The following is a 20,816-nucleotide window of genomic DNA, read 5'->3' as shown; positions in this document are numbered from 1 at the left end:
CAACCAGTTCCTCATTACACTATCACATCACACTCATATTTTGAAACGATCAAAAAAACTGTATTATAACAAAAATTACTCAATTTTCATAAATATAATTTGAACTCTACAACTGAAAAACGACAAAGTCTTCGGACAGACACGAAGCGTCCGTAAAACACACAACCGGAAATGGCCGAAAAAAATATGCTAAAGACGCATTTCCAATGCTCATAATTTTCAATGCAAATATTAATGTACAATTTTGATTTATTGATACATAACATTATTTTGATGAAAATTATGATAGAAAAATTGTTCAAATAATGAAATATTTTAATATTTATATTAAATCTAATATTTTATATACCTAAAAGTAATTTATGAATTATTTAATACTTTATATTTTATATTTAATTCAATATGAATAAATAATCCATTTAATTTTTGCATTATGTATATGAATATTTCATTTATATGTATCTATAAAAATATAACTTTTTAATATTTATTCAATTTTAAAACATATCTACGTAACTTACTTGAACTATGACCAAATTATACGTTATTTCTTACGAGAATATACGGACACATACAAATACGATACCATACTATCGCAAAATAAAGAAAATAGAAAGATTTATAGCGCACAGTGAAAACATTTTTAGAATTGACAGTTTTCTACCATTCATCTTATTTTTTTTTTTAATTGTCAACAAATAAAAAACTTACTTAACAATGATATCAATTTAAGGAAAATTTATATCTTCCGCAATTTTATATACAAGGTAAATATTAAATTATATTTTTCTATTTTATAAGCGATTAAAATATGATGTATTCTAATTTTTTTTTAAATCTATTTATTTATTTTTAATAATCAAATTTTCTAAATAAGAAGATAAATATTTTAAATTTTATTATATATTTTATTTATTTATCATTATATTAATATATTAAAATTTATTATCAATTAAAATAAATAAGAATAAGATATAAGATAAGATAATAAAAATAAAATAAATTTATAAAATTTATAAATATAATACTTCAATTAAATTTTAAATTTTATATTTTTATTTTTTGTATAGTTATTAAAAATATTTAAAGTACATATATAAAAATCAATAAATATTAAGTATAGATTATTATTTAAATATAGTTACATATTTATATGAAATATATCCATTAAATTATATGATTTCATATAATATCTTTAATATTATTGTAATAATTTAAAAGAACAATATTTCAACAATAAAATTTATTATATAATATGTTTTTAATTTTATTTATTTAATACCATAATATTATATAAAATCATGTAATGTTTATTATAATTTAGAAACAAACACATCCTTCAAATGGAGCGTGTTTTGAAAGCTGTACCAGCGGATTTAAGAGTAAAAATGGAGGCACTTGTGCATGATTTAACTTTGGCATTAGAAGAAAGCAACAATAGTGCAAATGTGAGACGCAGATGGGGTATTAGAAGAAGAGCCCGTTCCACGGGCAATATTCGTAAGTATAAAATAATAAAAATATAAGGAAACATAATTTTTTTTGTAAAATTATTTAAATATTTTATATGTTAATATGTTATATAAATGCTTGTGAAATAAAGGTTAAAATGGATTCTAATCACATTTCTATGAAATTAGTTCCAGTCTACTTCTACAAGGCAGACAGAGGATTGTTATCAAGATTGTGTTTATAGAAACCATATTTCATTACTCAAAGAAGTCAAATTTTATAAATCTTTGAAAAGTAATTTTTAACACTTGAAAAATAATCAAAGAATTTGAAAAATAATCTTCAAATAATTATTTTTTATTTCAGCATCACTTCACATGAATAAACAATCGGATGACAGTTCATCTTCCATTTGTGATATCCATATTCCAAAAAATAACACTGCCTCTAAATATCAGTCTGATAGTGATGATACCAACCAAACAAAAAGATTTGCACGATTTTCTAATTCAAACAATGCTAGCAACATTGAAAGTGATTCAGTTAATGAAAATTTTGTACCTAGAGTAAATCCACGACGTAAACGAAAATTTAAAAAAATGGCTATTGATTCTGATTCTAATCCATCAACTTCTCAGACTGTTGCACTATCAGCAACACTTGCAAATAAAAAGAGAATTTTACGAAGTGATTGTAAAAATAGATATGGAACAATATGGTAATGTATATTATAATAAAATATTATAATAAAAATATCATATAATATATATATGTAAATATTATGCAATAATAAAAAATCAAATTTTTTATTGTTATAGGTGTGGAAAACGTAAGAGGTCTTGTAGAGAACGATCAACAGATTGTGATATGAGATCATTAAAACCAAATAGAAATACAAAATCAAAAAATCGTATCAAGATACAAACTGAAGATGGTATTGATTGTTCAAGAATATCTAGTTCAAGTATTTCATCTAGTGATTCAGAAACTGGACTTATGACAAATGATGAAGATCGAGAAGGTAATTAATTGTTTATGTAAATAATGAATATTATAATTATTTCATTTTTTCTTCTCTAAGGAGATGATGAACAATCAGATTGGATTGGAGAACCAAGTTGGTGGGATGATGGCGAAAGTACTAATGAAGATAAAGTTAATACTGATTCATCATTTCAAATGATGATACATGGAAATTTTGAACATACAACAATTGAAACAAGAAAAAGTTATAGAAAAAGAATTCAAAGAATTAGAGAAGGTCTCAGTGGAAGAGAAATCCGCGCTGGTCGTCGACATGTTGATAATAAACCTGGATATTCAATTATTACATCAGCTAATGAAAAAGTTTCTAGATTTTTACAAGATCCTACTCAAAATGAACTTAGATTACATCCTATGCGACAAGCTGAGAGAGAAAAACTTCGCAGACTTGCAAATTTATATAGTTTAAGTTTAAAGGGAGATTTAGGTTGTCCAATTTTATATAAAACTCGACATACTACACAAGCTATTTGTGTAGATCAAGTATCATTCAATCGATTTTCTGGTTATAAAAGACTAAGAAGAACTCCACCAAATTCACCTAACTCAGAATTAATAATGCATAATCAGGAACATCAAATTTCCAATACAGGCTTTGGTTCACAAATTATAAATCCTATATCAAATTTAGATTCATTACAAACATTACCACAATTTTCTCATTTTAAATGGGATTCAAATAGCATGGATATTGAAATTCATGGAAAACCAAAATTACATGATTTTGATCATTCAAAATCAAGTTAAAGCAAAGTTTTTTTGTTAATTTGTTTTTTGAAATAAATTATTTGTGTATATTCATATGATACTTTTATGTGTCTTTTTATCAAAATAAGTATTTTATATCTTATAGTATTTAAAAAAATTATAAAATTCAATGTAAATTTTTTATATAATTTTTGTCATTAGGTTTATATAAATATATACATTTCTTTAAAATTATTAATTTAGAAACAAATTAATATATTTATTAATCTGTTAATCATTTTTATGTCTAATGTTTTTCAATACATATATTTATATTAAAATTTAATTAAAAAATTAGATGTAATTACATACTTTACTAATTTAAAATATTATATATCTTGTAAATTTTTAGTCTCTCTAATTTTTTATTATTTTTCTTAAATTTTAATAATATTATTCATAAAATAATTGATAAGCAAAGGTAAAATATAGAAATAAAATATTAAAAATATTTAATTTATATATTTTTATTAATACAATATTTAAGACTCTTTACTATCTAATTTTTTTTGAGCTGCAAGTATATTTTCATTAGCAAGCATTTGAAATTCTTCAAACCGTTGTGATATTCTTTGATTCATCTTTAAATATTTTTCCATGCAGTTTAGAGCACAAGTTTCTTCTTTTGCTTTGACATCTCGTGTAGTAAATTCATTTATACAGTCAAGAAAACATGTTTCTATCAATTTATTATAAGATGCCACAAAATCTCGAACCTGAAGTATCATAAATCTTCCAATAATTTAAATTTTTATTGTTTATAACTTATTTTTATATAATAGAATTTAAAATTTTTTATTTTAATATTGATGAACATTAATACATTCTTCATTAATTTAAATAAATTTTATGAAATCTTTTTTATCAAGTAATATATAAAAAAATTATAGATACATACAGATTTAATTTGTTCAGGATCCACATTTGTAGGAACTTGCATAGCCATTGTAATGATATATTTTTTGCTAAAATATATTTACACAAATAATTATAGATATATTTTAATGAACTAAAGAAATTATCATATTATATAAATTAATTTAAGGTTAGATTGAGATTATTTTAATAAAGCACGTGCAGATTGGATATATATGCATATTGCATTATATATAAAATATTAAATTAATTGTTTAACCTTTGTAAGTTTTACAAGATTTTTGATAGGCTACAAAGATGTTTGATCCTAAAACTATCAGATCCAAAACTTTAGATCATCTTAAAGTTATATGTTCCAAAATTCGTCGCTACTAATTTTAATTTTTCGGAACACATTATAAAAAAAAAAAGGTCTTTTTACGAAATCTTTGAATATAAATTAATAGAAACATTTAAAAATATAATTAGAAAAATAGAATTTTAAGAATTTTAAGAATAATAGAATCATGCAAATTACATAAATTAGGAATGATAAATTATTCAATATTTATTAAAATTGAGTATTCAATATTTGTATTAAATATTAAATATCAATATAAGAAAATAATGGAAAGAATATAATAATATTATGATAATAATTATTAAGATAATAATTATGATACAAATTTATAAACAATCAATGAAATATAACGAATTCATATAAAATTATGAAATATTTATCAATGGGATTGCACAAAAGACAAAACTATAGTAGAAAACGAGCAGATGTTTCATGTTAGCAGTTGACTACGGTGTTCAGTCAAAGTAAGCTGGATCTTTGTTTTGAATGTATCGTGGTTTTTTATTAAGAGGTAAGACGATGGTTATATTTTTTTTTACATTATTTGTATAATAATTTATGTGATATGAATTAAGAATTTCTAAATATTATATTATGTAATCTTTATTATAATAATTACAATGTAAATGTGTTTATTAACATGCACAAAAAAAATAGAATATAAAAATGTACATACTAAATATATATGTATTAAACTTATATATGTATAATTTTATATTATATCGACGTCAAAATTAAGAAAAAAAAATATTAAATATAGTATTTAGTATAAAATATAATAATTCAGTAAATTATTTAATAAATAATAATTGCTTATTTATTAAATGTTTTTAATAAAATTTAGTAAAAATTTTTTTACTTATAATATTGTTATATCATTGTATTTGTCTTAAATTATGTAAAATTTTATATAAAAAATATTTTTTTTTATATTTTTTTAATTTTCTTTATAATTTATCATATTATGCAAGTATATGTTATTTATTATTAATATAATAACGATATAAAAACAGATGACAAACAGGTGTTCATAAAAGCAATAAAATGCTTAAATATATAAATTACATTACATTACATAAATCTACTTCAACATTTAGAACGTATATCAAGCGAAATTGACAGGATTGACATTTTCAATTTTGCAAATCATATCATAATTATAATAACGTTTGTTCTGTTCCAAATTTTAGTTAAATTTTACAAAAGTATAAAATGTTACCCACAAAATTCTTTTCTTTTTTATTAATTGTAAATTATAATGTTTTATTAACTTTATTATTATTCTGTTTCTTTACTCTTTTAACCACAATGTTATACCCATCACAAATTAGTCGATAAAATTATAAGTAAGTAAATAAAATATAATTTTCATTACTATTTTACTATAATATTATTTCAATAATCAAATTTGAAATTACTATATGCTATCATAAGAAAATTGTTATCGTAAAGAACATTGCTTTCTATAGATGGCGCAACGTTTCAATTTTTCATATTCTTTCATTTAATTTATTTATTTTTATCTATACATGATTAATAATTTACAAAGTAATATATTATAATAATTATATTATTTCAGAAAATTGAATAAAACTAAATAAAAATTTGATTACCATAAAATTCTCAAAAATGTCACATGATAATCAAAATGTTTCTTCAATCGGTAAAACATTGAATTCTCTAACCAATAAAAAAATTTGCCCGATTAAATCACATCTATACTCATCTACGAAAATGGCTAAAAAAAATAAAGTATTATCTAAAAAAGGAAAATGGATAAATAATTCTACAACAAGATATCAACATGCAATAAATGTTCCCCTACAAAATGAAATTATGAAAGTAAAAAAAATTGAATGTAAAGAATATATGGAATCCATCGATAATAAAAGTTATGATGATATGAATGATGATAATCCAGTTATTATGTTGCGCAAAGAAATTCAAGATTGGAGAATTAATGAAATATTAACATCTAGAACTGAAGAAAGACTTACAGGAACTCCAAGCGAACAACGTAGTTGCAGTTATGGTATATTATTTTATGTTACTATAAAATATCTATAAAATATTTTTTATAGATATTTTAGTATTTATGATTAATTATTATTATTATTATATTTATTTATATTATTATTTTATTATTTGTAGTTGCTTCCGGAGAAACAACAAAAAGACAACAAAGTCCGAACATTTCTAAGATCTCTACAATGTGTGTTGATTTTCCAGCAGTCACGTGAGTAATGACTTTTTATACATTCTTTATGCAGCTTGTACATTATTAATATAATATTGCTAAAATATAATTCTGAATCGAAAGAATCAATATAGTGAAATAATAATTTAGAATATATATTGCATAAATTGCATATTTCTTTTTTTTTTTTCTAATTTTTTTAACACGTGAATCAGTGCTATATAAAACATTTGTATCCTGTTATGTGTTATGTGTTTAAATATAAATTATCATATAAGTTTTATATATGGTTATAATAAGTGACAATAGTGTAATAAAGGTAAGTAAGAAAAAAATTTATATTTATGAAATAATATTTATATTATGAAAAAAAAAATTTTTCGAAAGTATTCTGATAATGTTTTGTGATAAGATTCGTATTTTCTCAATGTTTGATAAAACGTGACCAAACTGATTGCTATGCGTTGAAGAATCAAGAAATAAGCTCGAGTGTATCTTACGTAAGTAACTGTAAATGAAGAACGATGGGAGAAACACGATTGTGTATCTTCACGATGCATATGTACACGTGAGAAAGACTACGTCATTCTGGAATTTTCGAAAGTTTCTTCTAAACCGGTTCCTGGTTATACATGCAGTAAGACCTGTTTAGTACTCCTCGGTACTTGCATCAAGTTGAACTCTATATCTTTTAATGTAATCTTTTAATTATTTACTTTTTTTATATAGACAAATATATATAGTGACGTATTATGAATGAAATTATAGTGAAATTATAGTAAGAAATTATTATGCAATTTTATAATTAGCTGTGATTCATTTAATCATTTTTAAAAATTTATTCATCTTATATGTACATAATTTATCATATCTGATGATTAAATACATAAATGGTTAAAAATCAGCGAAACATAATTTTACTAGCAAAAAAATATTTTTTTATAGTGTTAATGTCATTTCAATTTTCGCGCGCTTTTAGTGGAGTCATCAAAGTGAACGGTCAACGTGCACAACAACGAAGTAGTTATTGAGAGGCCGTTGTAGTTCTTTAGTAGTATCGTCACGAATGAAAAATGATAATGAGTATAGTGCTGTAGGTTAGTGAGAACAATAGCCACTTACGTTAATCAACGAAGATACATGCCGCGCGCGTTCGGTAGTAAAAATATTTTCGGCGATAATTCGTGCCACGAATGAGAAACATCGAGACATTGCCGAATTTGTCCCCGACCATGAAGTCGTTCTTTCGTCGTGACTGAATTTTCGATCTTTAAGCATACGTATACTCTTGTCATTTTGCCGATGCCAAGCTCGTGCATATCGAGAAGGTTTTATTTGTCGAGTCACGAATTCCGAGGACATTTGTCTTGAATACTCTCGAATGCATCATTCCCTGTCGCGTTAATAATGAAAACGAAAAATAAAATCATACGAGTATTCAAGGTCTACGAGAAAACGAGACTTCAAGTGCAGCTAGCTCATCCGGATAATGATGTAGGTTAGGTTCCCAGCGGTATATATCGCAAAAATCAACATTCTTCGTAAAGTCAGGGTTCGCAAAAAACGTAAACCGGTTTGCCTCGTAAATGGCACACGAGCGTGCGAACGGGAGACAGACGCGATGAGAAAGAGCGAGTGAGAGTAAAAGAAACGTAAAGAAAAGAAATCTTTCAATCGTGATTTACGATATTTCAATATACATATATATATATATATTTCTATTTCTCTAAAAAAAAATTATTTCATTTTGTGACATAGTGACTTTATACTGATACTCGATAGTAATATTTTTTTTATTGGATTACAATTTTAAAATGATTTCTAAGTTTAAGTTAGAAGTTTGTTATTTTTCATTATAATGAACTTATGCTAAATTCATTATTTTACTATATAGTCGATTCATCATATGACCTTAACAGTAATAGACTGATACATTTCTGATTCGTCAGCCATGTTTTTTATGTAACGTTACGCGCAACTCTATACGTGACGTCATCTTGTATTCTCAATATTGTCAGTTAGCATCGTCGGCAGACATGAAATTCTTGTAGAGAAAGCATGCTTGAGTAGTCCCAGATACACGATAATTATGCAAGGTCATTGCTCTAAGAAATAAAAAAGAAAAAAATTGTGCTTTTCGTTGAGTAGACATGAAGATATCTTGTTATTGATTCACAACAAGTTATAATTAAAGTCACGAGAAAATATTGTAATGTGTTAATTAAGTTCAGGATAAACGGTTTTTTTTTTTTACGTAACATCGACAAACGATGTCAGAATATATAATAGGTTTGTTAATCAACATCATCAATAAACACGGAAATTTTATAGAGAAAGCATAATTAAGCATAAGATAGAATAGTGTAAGATTCAATGAGTGATGAAAGAAAAAACTACTAATACACGATATCACATAAATATAAGAACTGATTAACAGTATTTTTGTATTGTATTGTAAAATTATTTTTTTCATTTTATTTTTTTTATCTATTTTTCTATTAAAAAAATCTGTAATAGAAATAATTGCAAATTTTTGTTAGATTTTTTATTTCTATACAGAATGCATATTACGCTGCTAATACGACATGTAGAGTAAAGCAGCACGTTTTTTACGTAACGCTACGCGTAACGCCGAGGCGTGACGTCAGTATACTCGGCGTCGCGCCAGCCACCAACGACGACGAACGCCGGACGCGGAATTCTTGTGAAGAAAGCACCACCGAGAGAAGCCGAGTGTAGCCGAACGGAACGACATGGCATAGTTGCACAAGGTGGCAACGCTGTAAGCGTCTGCTAGGTTCAAGGGTACGGAGTGGAGGTTGCTCGCTCGTCCCATCGCCCGACACGACCAGGAGCTTGTCCTGAGAAACAGTTGGGCGCATGTCCGTTTTCATCCAACGGGAAACTTCTCGAAAGATGCGCGCAAAAAACTCGTACGTCATTTACTATATAGTTTATATTCGGAGAAATTCCTCCTTCAACTGAAATGTGAAGGAAGTTAAATGCTCTTAGCGTCTGACATATACGTCATGCTAACAACTATTCATCGGGAATTTAAAAGTGACTCGGCTGTTCAGAGACATTCTCGATTTATTCTTGTCTGCTTTAAATTCCCGTTTTCCTGTTTTTAAAGCGTGGTTAGGTTTTTAACCTTATAAATTTTATAAAGAAGTATTTGTTATTTTTTCAGTATATATATATATATATATATATATATATTGAAAATTAATCAACTATAAATCAAAACTATATCTTCTATGATAGTGTAAATACATAAAATACATAAAAAATATTAATTACAATATAAAATAAAAATGAGAGAGTTAATACAAAAAGTTTTCAAAGACGAAAATGTAAAATAAAAATACATATATTGTATGTAAAATTATTTGCATTATTTATTTATATACATTGTATGTAAAGTAGAGCATACAATGAAAAAATAAAAAAAATTTATATATAAAAAAAATATTTTATAAATTATATATAAAATAACGTAGAAAAAGATATTTATTATAATAATAAACAAATAAAAAATAAAATATTTGAGAAATAATTTATAAAAATATACTTTCAAGTTAAACTTGAAAGTGTTATGAATCAATAGAAAAATTGTAAAATGAATAATTATTAATATGTGAAATAGAAATGAATTATTTAGAAATGAATATTAATTTAGAAATAATATGTAAGACATTCCAATTAATTCGCCAATAATTTATTTAATTACAATTTTTAAATTACTTTCAAAATATGCATATGAATTATATATATCGTAATTAAGCTTTTTAGTAAAATCATTAAATAACCATACAAGAAGATCGCAGTTAGTAACGAGGCTATTTTATCGCGCAATAGCTGTGATCTTCTTCGAGGCAGAATCCGCTGGCAAGGATCCCAGCAATGAATAAAAACAGAAAGTAGAGAGTCATCGAGTCGACTGCGTCCTGCTGCTGGTTGACCTCGGCCCTGGCGTCGAGATCGACGGGAAACGGATTTACAACTCTGACACTCGTATTTCGCGCTGATGCATACATATATGTTCTTTTAGTAGGACTCATAGAAGCAAAGTCATTGTTATGTCTGTCATAAAAATGAGAGCAAAAGAGATGGCGAGACGGCGTTGAATTGAACTTCGATTTATGTGTAATATATTTGGATAGCAATTATGATTTGAATAACAGTTAAAAGATGAAAAAAGGAGAACAAATATTTAATATTATCAAGATATTCTAACCATATTAGTGTTAATAAAGTAATAATTTTAATTTTTTTATTATTAGTTCAATTTAATAATATAATTTATACGAATATATATATATATATTTTGGATGAACTTACAATTAAAAGAAAAAAATTTTTAATTATCCTTTTAATGTTATGTGACTCCATTTACTATATATTAATCAATAATGATAATTACAGTTTTTCATTAATATAAACATAAATAATATCAATAAGAGCATAATAATAATGAATTTTTTTATAAATACTTAAGATTATTTTTTATAATATGATAATTAGATCAAAAGAATTTTAAAAATATTATTTGAATTTTTAATAATCATTTATAGGAAGATTGATTATTCATTCTTTGCATTTTTACCTTAAATTCCAATTTAACAAAGTTAATGAAAGTATTAAAGAAATAATTATTCGAGACGATTCAATAAAATAATATTTAAAAATGATATTTCTCAATCTTTAAACATTTGATTTAACAAATAATTTTATATAATATAATAAAAATATAATAGGAATAAAATTTTATATAATATCGATTATATCGATTAATAATATCGATTTTTATTTTTTATGTATTGCAAATTTTAAATATTTTTTTTAAAAGATAAAAAAATATATTCTGTATATGAAAAGAAAAAATTCCTAATAGAAATTTTATTATAATATTAAATTAATGATTTTAATTCATATATAAATCCAGATCTATATTAGATCTTTTTATAGATACAAAAATTTATGGGACTAGATAACGTCCCATAAATAAAAATTCTGCAACAATAGCTTCAAGAAAAAAAAATATAATAAACATTAGTTATAATAAACATTTAGTTTAAACAAGTAGCAGTCTCTAAATCATGCAAAAAACCATTTTTTTTTGTTTTTTTTCAATCTACATTCATAAAAATAAAGTTGCAATCTATATTCATACTTTACAATCTACTTATAATACCAAATTTTCATCATATAGGACTTTTCTCTTGTCTATACAGAAGAACTAGGAAAACGCAAAAATCTCGAGTCTCATGTAGAAAAATTGCGTTCTTTGTTCACGATTCATATTATACATTGCGCATTCACTGAATAACATCTGCTTAATCGCACAATGGACCCACGGGTACGTTCTGTTGGGTTCTTTATTATAACGTCTCAAAGAGTAGGACGAAAAAGGGCCTGAAAAGGGTCTCCCTATCGAAATCTTTAAGAAGACGGTTTCCTAACATCTGCCCTCCATTGCTTATACATATACTTAGGCAGAGAAAAAGGAGTTTGCACGTGTCCTTTCAGGAAGGGATCTTTCTCGGTGGTGTTCATTGTGATCGACGCGCAAAACGGGAAGTGACAATTGACATCTGTCTTGCGTTATGCAGGATTTCTGGGTCGAACTATTTTTGAAACGGCATTATGACAGTCCTTCGAACATGCATGCCCGTCTGGCATAAAGATGTTTCCTTACCGATTCAGGGTACGTTAAATGGAAATAGATAATGTATTCGACCCGTTTTCCATGACGTGCGACCATGTGTTATTGGATCGTGCGTGCGTGCGTTTCAAAATAATGTCTCTTTTTTTTTTCTATTTCGAAAGGAGAAGTTTCTGACATCGAAAATATCAGGAACAGTGAAGTTAATGAAAAACTCAATGAAAAAATAATATATAAATACAAACATATTTTTTCTAAATAATATGAATTAAATAATATAAGAATATTAAAGAATATTAAATAATATAAGAATGCATATATTAATATTACATTATTTTTATTTTTGGAATTTTTCAATATAAGTTCAAGTTTAATCATAATTTTCTGGAATTAAATATTTTGTTATATTATTTATTACTTCATTTACATATATATATTTATACATAAAAAAATTGGATACTTTAATTTTAATAAATATATTTTAATTTATATTTGAAGTAAAATTTGTTTAACTTTTAATTTTTTTGCTTAAAATTACTTCAATAAAATTACAATGAAATATTGCAAATGAAATGAAATATTCCAAATATATAATGTATTCAATAGAACAAAAAGTAAATATAAATATTGCATAATTAAATATAGTAGTACATTGATTTACAACATATGAAACAGTATTTATGTATGTAAATATTTTCTTTTATCGGACGGTGAACGTTAACGAATAGGAATATAAGCAGTTTGAATGTAATTGAAATGAACGTAATTTCACTGATTTCATTATCACGAGGCGCAATACGCGTTATTTTTGTTCAGAAGCCACGTTAATCTCGTAGAACTGGTGCCGATGACTTTTAATCGCGTTTCACAGCCGCCAAACTACGCTTGCTTTAGAAACATTGTACTCGTTTGATTTCAGTAATTAATGTATACGTTGATATTGCTATGATGTGCAATTATATGTTACGTAATTTGTTACATCATTCTGGCGATATTTTATTTGTTCTGTATACTCATAATACTCATAATAATTATACACATAGGTATTAGTTAATGCTTATGTGACTGAATATTGTGCAGTACATTTCGCGTTGATAAGTTTTGTTTATGTAAAACAAAATGACATGGTTTTGATCGGTCAATTAATTAGTAAGTACAGAAATTAATTTTCATTATACAAGGAACATTAAAATAAATTGCATTTCACAATGTATATTTGGTGATGATTCAATACATAACCGGTTATCTAAATCAATTTCTTTGTTATTTCAACCAAATGCACCTATCTTTATGTGTTTTTTAACGCTGAATTCCAATCTACAATCAAATTGTTTTCATCACTCTTATTTTTTATGTGATTTATTTTATTATTTGATCTCTTATTATTTAATTGAACTATTATTGAATTTATATTTATTTTGTTAACAATAAAATTTAATTTATATGTGATATTTATATTACAAATTGAATTGATTTGAATTGTATTACAATATCAATTTTTATCATAATACTTTCTGTTATATATATATAAAATTTCCAATGCATAAAATAAAAAATAATGACCAGTAGCTATGACTAATTTTAATAGCTCAGAATGTAAAAATATTTTTATATTAATTTTTATATATATTTACAATTTTATTATTAAGATATAGATTATAATATTAATATTAGAAAATTCATTCCTAATGAGTTCTGCGAGAAAAGAGAAAAACATCGGCCTCTTTAGCTCAGTGGCAGAGCACTGGTCTCGTAAACCAGGGGTCGTGAGTTCAAACCTCACAGGAGGCAAATTTTTTTTTTTCAATATGATTTAATTTTTTTATTTTAATCATATCTTTTAAAAAAATTAGAAGAAAATGATCAAATTCTATTCCATGTTTAAAGAAGACACATTAAAACTATTAAGTATGTCGATTATTTTAATATTTAATTATATAGATATAATTATAAAAGTAGATATATATATATATGAATCATAATGAATGAATATAAAAAAAATAATGAATTATATATAATTATAATCTATTGGAAAATTACAATACTTAAAAATGTTTAAATCTGAGGAATTAATTTAGAATATTATAAAGAATAATATTCTTTCTTTGATTTTTCTATCAATTATTCTGTATGTATATTTTATTTTATATTTTATCTTACTTACTACAATCGAATATAATACAATTGTTAATATTTTACCATTTTAAATTAAATGATAATTAATGACATATTATAAACCTAGAGAAAGAAATAACAAAATAATAAAACGTTAAACAAAATATGTTTATTTAATCAAATTAACGATATATTTTGATTATACATCAAATTTCTTCAAATTGTTCCATTTATTGGTAAGATGAAAAAATTATTGGAAGTCTAAAAAGAGATTGAACGCAGTAAGTTAATTATAAGAAATCGGCCTGGAAACAATGATTTGGAATTCAGCTTGCGTTTCGGAAGCTGCGAATGCGTCCCACGTAGAACGAGAAGCTGCGCATTCTCGATATTCAGGAGTTACACCGGCCAGGAGAGCCCGTACTGTTTCCGTAAAATGTCTGTAAAGTGGGGAACCAGAGGTCGCTCATGTATACATATACCTTGATACTCATTGTCAGGGAAGGGAGTTTAGGATCGTGACGTGCAGGGTTAGAAGGAGACGTTTTTCTCCCCGTTTTCATGAGGAACACCGACGAGTCATGAGGCAAGCGAACAGAATGTTAATTCCCAACGTTAGACGCTTGCGAAGGATCTGGTTCCTTAATGAAACCTCAACCGTTCGAAAAAACATAAAAACCGTGATATAACGTCGCGAGTACTTTCAACCGCGACCACGTCGATTCTTGGCTTCTTACATCATCGCTTTCGTTTTCTACTCGCATCAGATGGAATCGTAAAGCGTTTAAATGACGTTCTTGCGAAAAATAAACGTCTAAACGAGCAATCATTTGATCAGCTAATTTTTTTTACTTTATGAATGTAACGACTACCTTTTTGTAAAGATAACTTTAAGATATAGTAATAGTAATGTAATAGTCAAGGATTAAAAGTCATATTTAATTTTAATATTGTGTTTATTTAAAAATTACATGAGCATTTACATGAGTATTAATTAATTTTCTTTTTCCAAAAAATATTTAAAATTTTTATTCAATGTTTGTTTTTCTATAGGATAGGATCTCATAGAAAAATTATTCTTATTACATATATAAGTGAATAATAAATACTTATTTTTACTTTGATTTCACAAATATATTCGCAAGAAATTCACCATATGTAGTTACGGCACTGATATATTCAAACCGGTTTTACTCGATCACGAGACTTTAAGCGATCATTTGCGACGTGGGCGAGGTAATGGTCCGTTCAACTAAAAAACAATTTCTTTACAACAAATTCACATGAAATGAAAACTAAAATCTTTTAATTAAAATTGTTAATATATTGCAAATTTTCAATCATATTTTCTTAAACATTAAGAAATTGTATCTATATGCTATTGCATTATAATTTAATTATAATGGAAGACCATCCATAGTGAACGGATGGCGCGACGTTCGAACATTGAGGATACGAAAAATTGCGAAATTGCTTATCGCGACTTCGCTAGGGCCACGTAATTTTTCACTAACTTCCGCTGACGGAAAAAGCTGAAATTATGCCGACTACGTAGGGATACGTAGACACGTTTAAACGGATAGATATATACAGGTACATACAGTGGCGCGTCAAAGCGTGAGGGGCATACGATTCGTTCGCTCGCTCGCTCGCTCGCTTGCTTGCTCGCGGACGAGCGGTTACTCGCGTTGCGGGTATTCGCCGCGCATTCTCGCCGCTAGTATTCTAGTATTCTGTGCCGTGCTCAGGGCACCCTCGGAACTACGAGACTACGTGACCGGCATTGCCAGCGACGCTCTTTCGAGAAAGGCGCCTTCCAATCCACGAATTGCAAAATATTCCACAATTACGGAACTCGCTCTGCGACTTACGTGTTGCATTTCTATAATACGCGACCAATCGCCACCGATACCATCAAATGTTTTTTACAGAGTTGAATAAAATAGGCATCTTCGATTCTTTCTATAGGTTTTTTTATAGAATATCGAAGAAAACAAATTGTAATAATATTTATTTAATTTTGTCATAATCTTAAAGTATTTCGAAGAGATTAAATTTTATAAATCGTAAATGATCTTTCTTAATTTCTTTATTATTATTTTTTTATTTATAATCAAAGTCTTTTTCTAAATAATTTATATATTTGTCTTTTGAAGCAATTGAAATTCAAATAACTTAAAGTTAGTTAGAAGTTATTTAATTTTTTATTTCATATTTAATAATAAAATATATAATATTTGAGGTATATGCTATATATGCTTATATATAGATTTTTAAGTAAATATACATATAGATAATAATTTGTCAGAAAATATATCGTCGATGATATGTCGATAATGATAGCTTGATAGGTATCAAATTTTTATATTTATTATTATTAATAAAAGATAAAAAATACTAATAATTAAAATAATATATAAAATAGTATCGTATTCTTTTAACAAATGATTCAATTAATAAATAGATTTGTTAATATATAAATTATATAATTTGTTACATATATAATTGTGTAATTATTATTACAAATATTTTTTAATATTTAAATATTATTATTATATTGTTTTTCTATTTTTTTTTTTTACGATTTTGAAAATATTTTTAACAACATTAACATCATCATATTTTTAAGTTATAATATTATGTAATGTTTTGTATTACCGATTTGAGTTTTACTGCATGCTATCTGAATGATTGTCGAAAACTATGGTTTGAATGTTATAAAATTTACTCGTTAACTGTATTTGTCACGCTTTCTAGGTAAATATTGTTAGATATTTATTATTTTTTATTTATTTAATGCTTATGATGGATGTCATGATACAAAGAACAATAAACATACAAATTAGTATTTTAATGATAGTTATAAGAATAATAAAAATAGTTTTGTAATATTTTTTTTTAATTATTTTAACATAGTTGTACATCATAAATCATATTTGTTAAGAATTTATTATATAATACTAACAGATTATAAGACTTTGTAAATTATTTTCAATTGAATATTCTCAATACTATTTCATATGCATTTATAAAATGCCCAATTATTGTCCACTAATCTCAAAAAATCATTATTTCAAACACGAAGTTATCATTCAAATTTCTAAAAGATGTTGCCGTTTAATGGCCCAGATTCATAGATTTTATTCAAGAGGGAAATTAAACAAGTCTTACTCCAGCGAATCGAATCCCGTTACTGCGTATAATTCCGTAACGGTTCGAGACTGAACGGGTAATTGCAAGTGAATAACGCCAGAAGCGTGCACTTGAACGCACGTATCCAAAACCGTTCTAAAAATATATAAAATGTATAAATGTATAAAAAAGGAACAAATGAGGAAAAAAATAAAAAAAAAACATGCATTAGTCTATCATTACAATTGACCAATTAGATGAGATCGTAGCTACGTCACGTGCTCGTGTACAAAAGACAACACCTCTTAGTTTCTTTCTTTTCGCATGCGCGCGCATGGTGTGTATCGCAATACGCACGATAAACCGCTTATCTCAGTGGCTACGACACAACGTTGTTCCACAAGACGCGGGGTGATGGAATCGGAGGGACTTATCGGTATCGACACGCGAGGGCAACGTGACTTTCCAGCCGCGATCGATACAAAAGTTTCGTTTACGTGTTGCACACTGAAATCGTTTTCCGCTTTTCCTTGATTCGTAATTGCACCATCGTAGTCGCACACTAATCACACCTGCGCAGATCTTGTACGCGCTTCTTGTTAAACATATATAGGAATACATGTGTATACATATTGACATTTTATAATATATTTAAAATCAATCGGTTTCTCATTCTGTGCATGCAACAATTCATTTCACACTGTAAAAAACGAATGAAATACAAGTCGTAATGAAATACATGGGTCAATTTAATCAATTTAACGAATTGGCGAAATTGAAGGAGAAATCGATTATTGATATCATTAAATTGTTCTCGGGTTAACTGAAGATTTTTAATTATCAAGGATTATAACAAAACTAGTTAAATTCTGTTTTAAAATTTAATTCGGATTACATATATAATATATTTTTGTTCATAAAAATGAATTTTAGAGATGTTTAAGGAAATGCAGCACTGTTGTCAGAAAAGATCCAAAATTAGATCGAATGTTTTCGTTCTGCTCTAAATATTATTTTCTGCGTAGTGCCAACGTTTTGCGATGGCTTCCAGCATGCTTGATGACGTTCGACATTTACTGAATTCATTAAATTAAACATGATACTTTTTGATATTTTAAAGTTGTTGAAAATTTATTTTTAAAATTCATTTTACGAATTAATTTTTTCATTAATATGAATAGATTGAAAATAAAGATAAAATTATGGTAGGAGTGTTAAATAAAATGCCTTTATGTATTCATTAGTAATATTACGATTGATACATATGAAATGTCGTTCTCTAGAATTTCAATTTGATGGGTCAATATCATTTATTAAACCTTGGCCTATTATTATAAACCATATTTAACAAGTAGATATATGTATTGAATTTTAACACAATTTATAATATAATATAATAAATAAATGTTAGAATTTCATCATCAATCATTATGAATAATCAATATATTCATGAAATTTATCACATTTATTTTTATAAAGAGGAAAAAAATTAATATAAATGATCATATGAAATATTTATAAATTTAAAATTAATAAAATTAAAAAAATGTGAGTAGATATAATTTTGTTATGATTATATTATAAAATCATAAATGCATTAATCGAAATTAATATTAGAAAGTATTTGTTAGAAGTATTATTGGTGGTTGCCATACATTTTATAATCATTTATGAAAATAAAGTATAGTATTTTTATAATATAATTGCAATATAATATTACATGATATATCTTTAAATATTAAATATAATATACAATTTTAAATAAATTTTCGCCTGTACATTGAAAATAAAAAACATGAGATATCAATACAAAGGAATTGATATTTAAAAATCATTTTCTTAATAATAATTAAGATAAATATTATAAAAGAAAAAATTAAATGAATAGATTTTTACAGAACTTATTCGCTTCCTTTATTTTATTATATTATGTTTCGTTTAGTTTATTTTCATTTTTCAATATGGATAAAAAAATATAGATAAAAAGAAATTTAGTATTGATGTTAGTAGTTAAATATAACTCGTGTTAAATAAAATGATAATTCGCACGATCTTAGTATTTCATCGTTTTTGAAAAACGTAGTTGTATATAACTTCATTATGATTAAATATAATCTGACATTTATTAATATTTTATCTAATAATTCACTAATTTTTACAAATTTATCATTATTATTCGAATCATTTATTACCGTTATTATGTTTCCGTTTTTTTGATATTGTGTTGAAAGTTGTTTCTGAAATTAAAGTTATTTTCATTTTGTTAAAAAAATAAAGTTTCGATGAATTCTCAAGATTTTGAAATTATCATTTTATTAGTAATTTTGAAATAAAAAACATATAAATAACTTCGTTTTACAATAATTTTTAATCTTATAATATTTATTATCAAATTCATTTAAAAAACAATAATTTTCTTACATTTTCTTATTATTTATAAATAATAATGTACAATAATATTATTACAATATTATATATATTCACATTTTATAATAAGAATTAAACAAATTTAAATTTCGTATCAATTAAACGCAAAAATATAAATTTTATTTTTATCTGAAACTGAGAAAAAATACATATGAAATATTTTTTTAATTTTCTTACACTTTTCACGAATAAACTTACACTATATGCTCATATTATATAAAAAGAAAATTCAAGAGTCATTCTTTATAATCACCGGTAAAAATATAATATAAAAATATAGATTTTTATACTTGATTGAATAAAATTTATAACTACGAACAAAATTTGGTAAATGATTAAACAATTGCAGTCGTGTAACTTCTATAATTTTCAACTTCATGCTCTTATTCATGCGGCATCCAATAATCTGTATACCAAGGCTATACATAACCGTACAACCAACGAGTCAATAATCGTATATCATTGACACTAAACATAAATCATAGATAAACTTCGGAAATTTCCTACAACAGTATGTCCATTATCTCTTTGAAGAAGAAAAGAATATTATCAGATACTTATAATAACGATGACATATTGCTAGGTCATTCCTCTTCATCCTATACGTCGATCTGTGCATCTCATTTTTTTATTATTCCGAAAATCTACAAATACTTTTATATTTTATATTCCAATACGATTCTCTTTATGTCCGTTGACGAATATAAAATAAATATAGAAAACAAAAAGAGATACGTATACTTATATTCAAAAGTTGAAGATCATTCGTTTCAAATATAAATTATTAATTCTGTAATTATTAAATTCTAACGTACAACGAA

The 20,816-nt window shown here is 25.4% G+C and overlaps 3 protein-coding genes, 2 long non-coding RNA genes and 1 other non-coding gene across 10 annotated transcripts in view; 4 read left to right on the top strand and 2 right to left on the bottom strand.

The window, feature by feature from the left end:
- Positions 1 to 159: 159 nt before the first annotated feature.
- Positions 160 to 3,297, top strand: LOC100870457 (G patch domain-containing protein 2-like). Of its 2 annotated transcripts, XM_031915100.2 has the most exons (6): positions 160 to 767; positions 1,325 to 1,500; positions 1,641 to 1,746; positions 1,819 to 2,170; positions 2,271 to 2,473; positions 2,534 to 3,297. In XM_031915100.2, exons 4-6 carry the CDS (start codon positions 1,830 to 1,832, stop codon positions 3,241 to 3,243), a joined length of 1,254 nt encoding a protein of 417 aa, XP_031770960.1. In that variant the 5' UTR covers positions 160 to 767; positions 1,325 to 1,500; positions 1,641 to 1,746; positions 1,819 to 1,829; the 3' UTR covers positions 3,244 to 3,297. The 2 variants fall into 2 exon arrangements, with proteins under 2 accessions (XP_031770960.1, XP_003691620.1); XM_003691572.3 differs by lacking the exon at positions 1,641 to 1,746 and having other exon boundaries at positions 539 to 767.
- Positions 3,298 to 3,694: 397 nt separating this feature from the next.
- On the bottom strand, positions 3,695 to 7,834 carry Tim9a (translocase of inner membrane 9). Of its 2 annotated transcripts, none has more exons than XM_086910518.1 (3): positions 7,779 to 7,834; positions 4,142 to 4,208; positions 3,695 to 3,959 (listed from the first exon to the last, which is right to left on the bottom strand). In XM_086910518.1, exons 2-3 carry the CDS (start codon positions 4,187 to 4,189, stop codon positions 3,726 to 3,728), a joined length of 282 nt encoding a protein of 93 aa, XP_086766644.1. In that variant the 5' UTR covers positions 4,190 to 4,208; positions 7,779 to 7,834; the 3' UTR covers positions 3,695 to 3,725. The 2 variants fall into 2 exon arrangements, with proteins under 2 accessions (XP_086766644.1, XP_012339020.1); XM_012483566.3 differs by lacking the exon at positions 7,779 to 7,834 and adding an exon at positions 4,379 to 4,930.
- Positions 4,881 to 20,816, top strand: part of LOC100864512 (uncharacterized) — a 64,240-nt gene continuing 48,304 nt past the window's right edge. The window contains exons 1-3 of one of the 2 annotated variants that reach the window (XM_012483608.3): positions 4,881 to 4,970; positions 6,039 to 6,491; positions 6,611 to 6,695. In XM_012483608.3, coding sequence (XP_012339062.2) covers positions 6,089 to 6,491; positions 6,611 to 6,695 — 488 coding nt within the window. In that variant the 5' untranslated portion in view covers positions 4,881 to 4,970; positions 6,039 to 6,088. Of the gene's footprint in view, positions 4,971 to 5,474; positions 5,806 to 6,038; positions 6,492 to 6,610; positions 6,696 to 20,816 lie in introns of those variants that run through there. The other variant, XM_086910511.1, reaches the window with a different exon arrangement.
- Positions 7,677 to 10,041, top strand: LOC147657300 (uncharacterized). 2 transcript variants are annotated; one of them, XR_015292679.1, is made up of 2 exons: positions 7,677 to 7,753; positions 9,216 to 10,041. It is a non-coding gene; the product is annotated as an uncharacterized LOC147657300 (long non-coding RNA). The 2 variants fall into 2 exon arrangements; XR_015292680.1 differs by lacking the exon at positions 7,677 to 7,753 and adding an exon at positions 7,904 to 8,150.
- Positions 14,041 to 14,112, top strand: TRNAT-CGU (transfer RNA threonine (anticodon CGU)). Its single transcript has one exon. It is a non-coding gene; the product is annotated as a tRNA-Thr (tRNA).
- LOC147657299 (uncharacterized) lies at positions 17,318 to 18,077 on the bottom strand. The gene is made up of 2 exons (XR_015292700.1): positions 17,812 to 18,077; positions 17,318 to 17,724 (listed from the first exon to the last, which is right to left on the bottom strand). It is a non-coding gene; the product is annotated as an uncharacterized LOC147657299 (long non-coding RNA).

Source organism: Apis florea, unplaced genomic scaffold, assembly GCF_048593485.1.
Source record: "Apis florea isolate Af1SG1 unplaced genomic scaffold, ASM4859348v1 contig_3193_pilon, whole genome shotgun sequence".
Classification (NCBI taxonomy): domain Eukaryota; kingdom Metazoa; phylum Arthropoda; class Insecta; order Hymenoptera; family Apidae; genus Apis; species Apis florea.
Note: the sequence above shows the minus strand (reverse complement) of the source record. Positions and strands in the feature narration are given on the sequence as shown.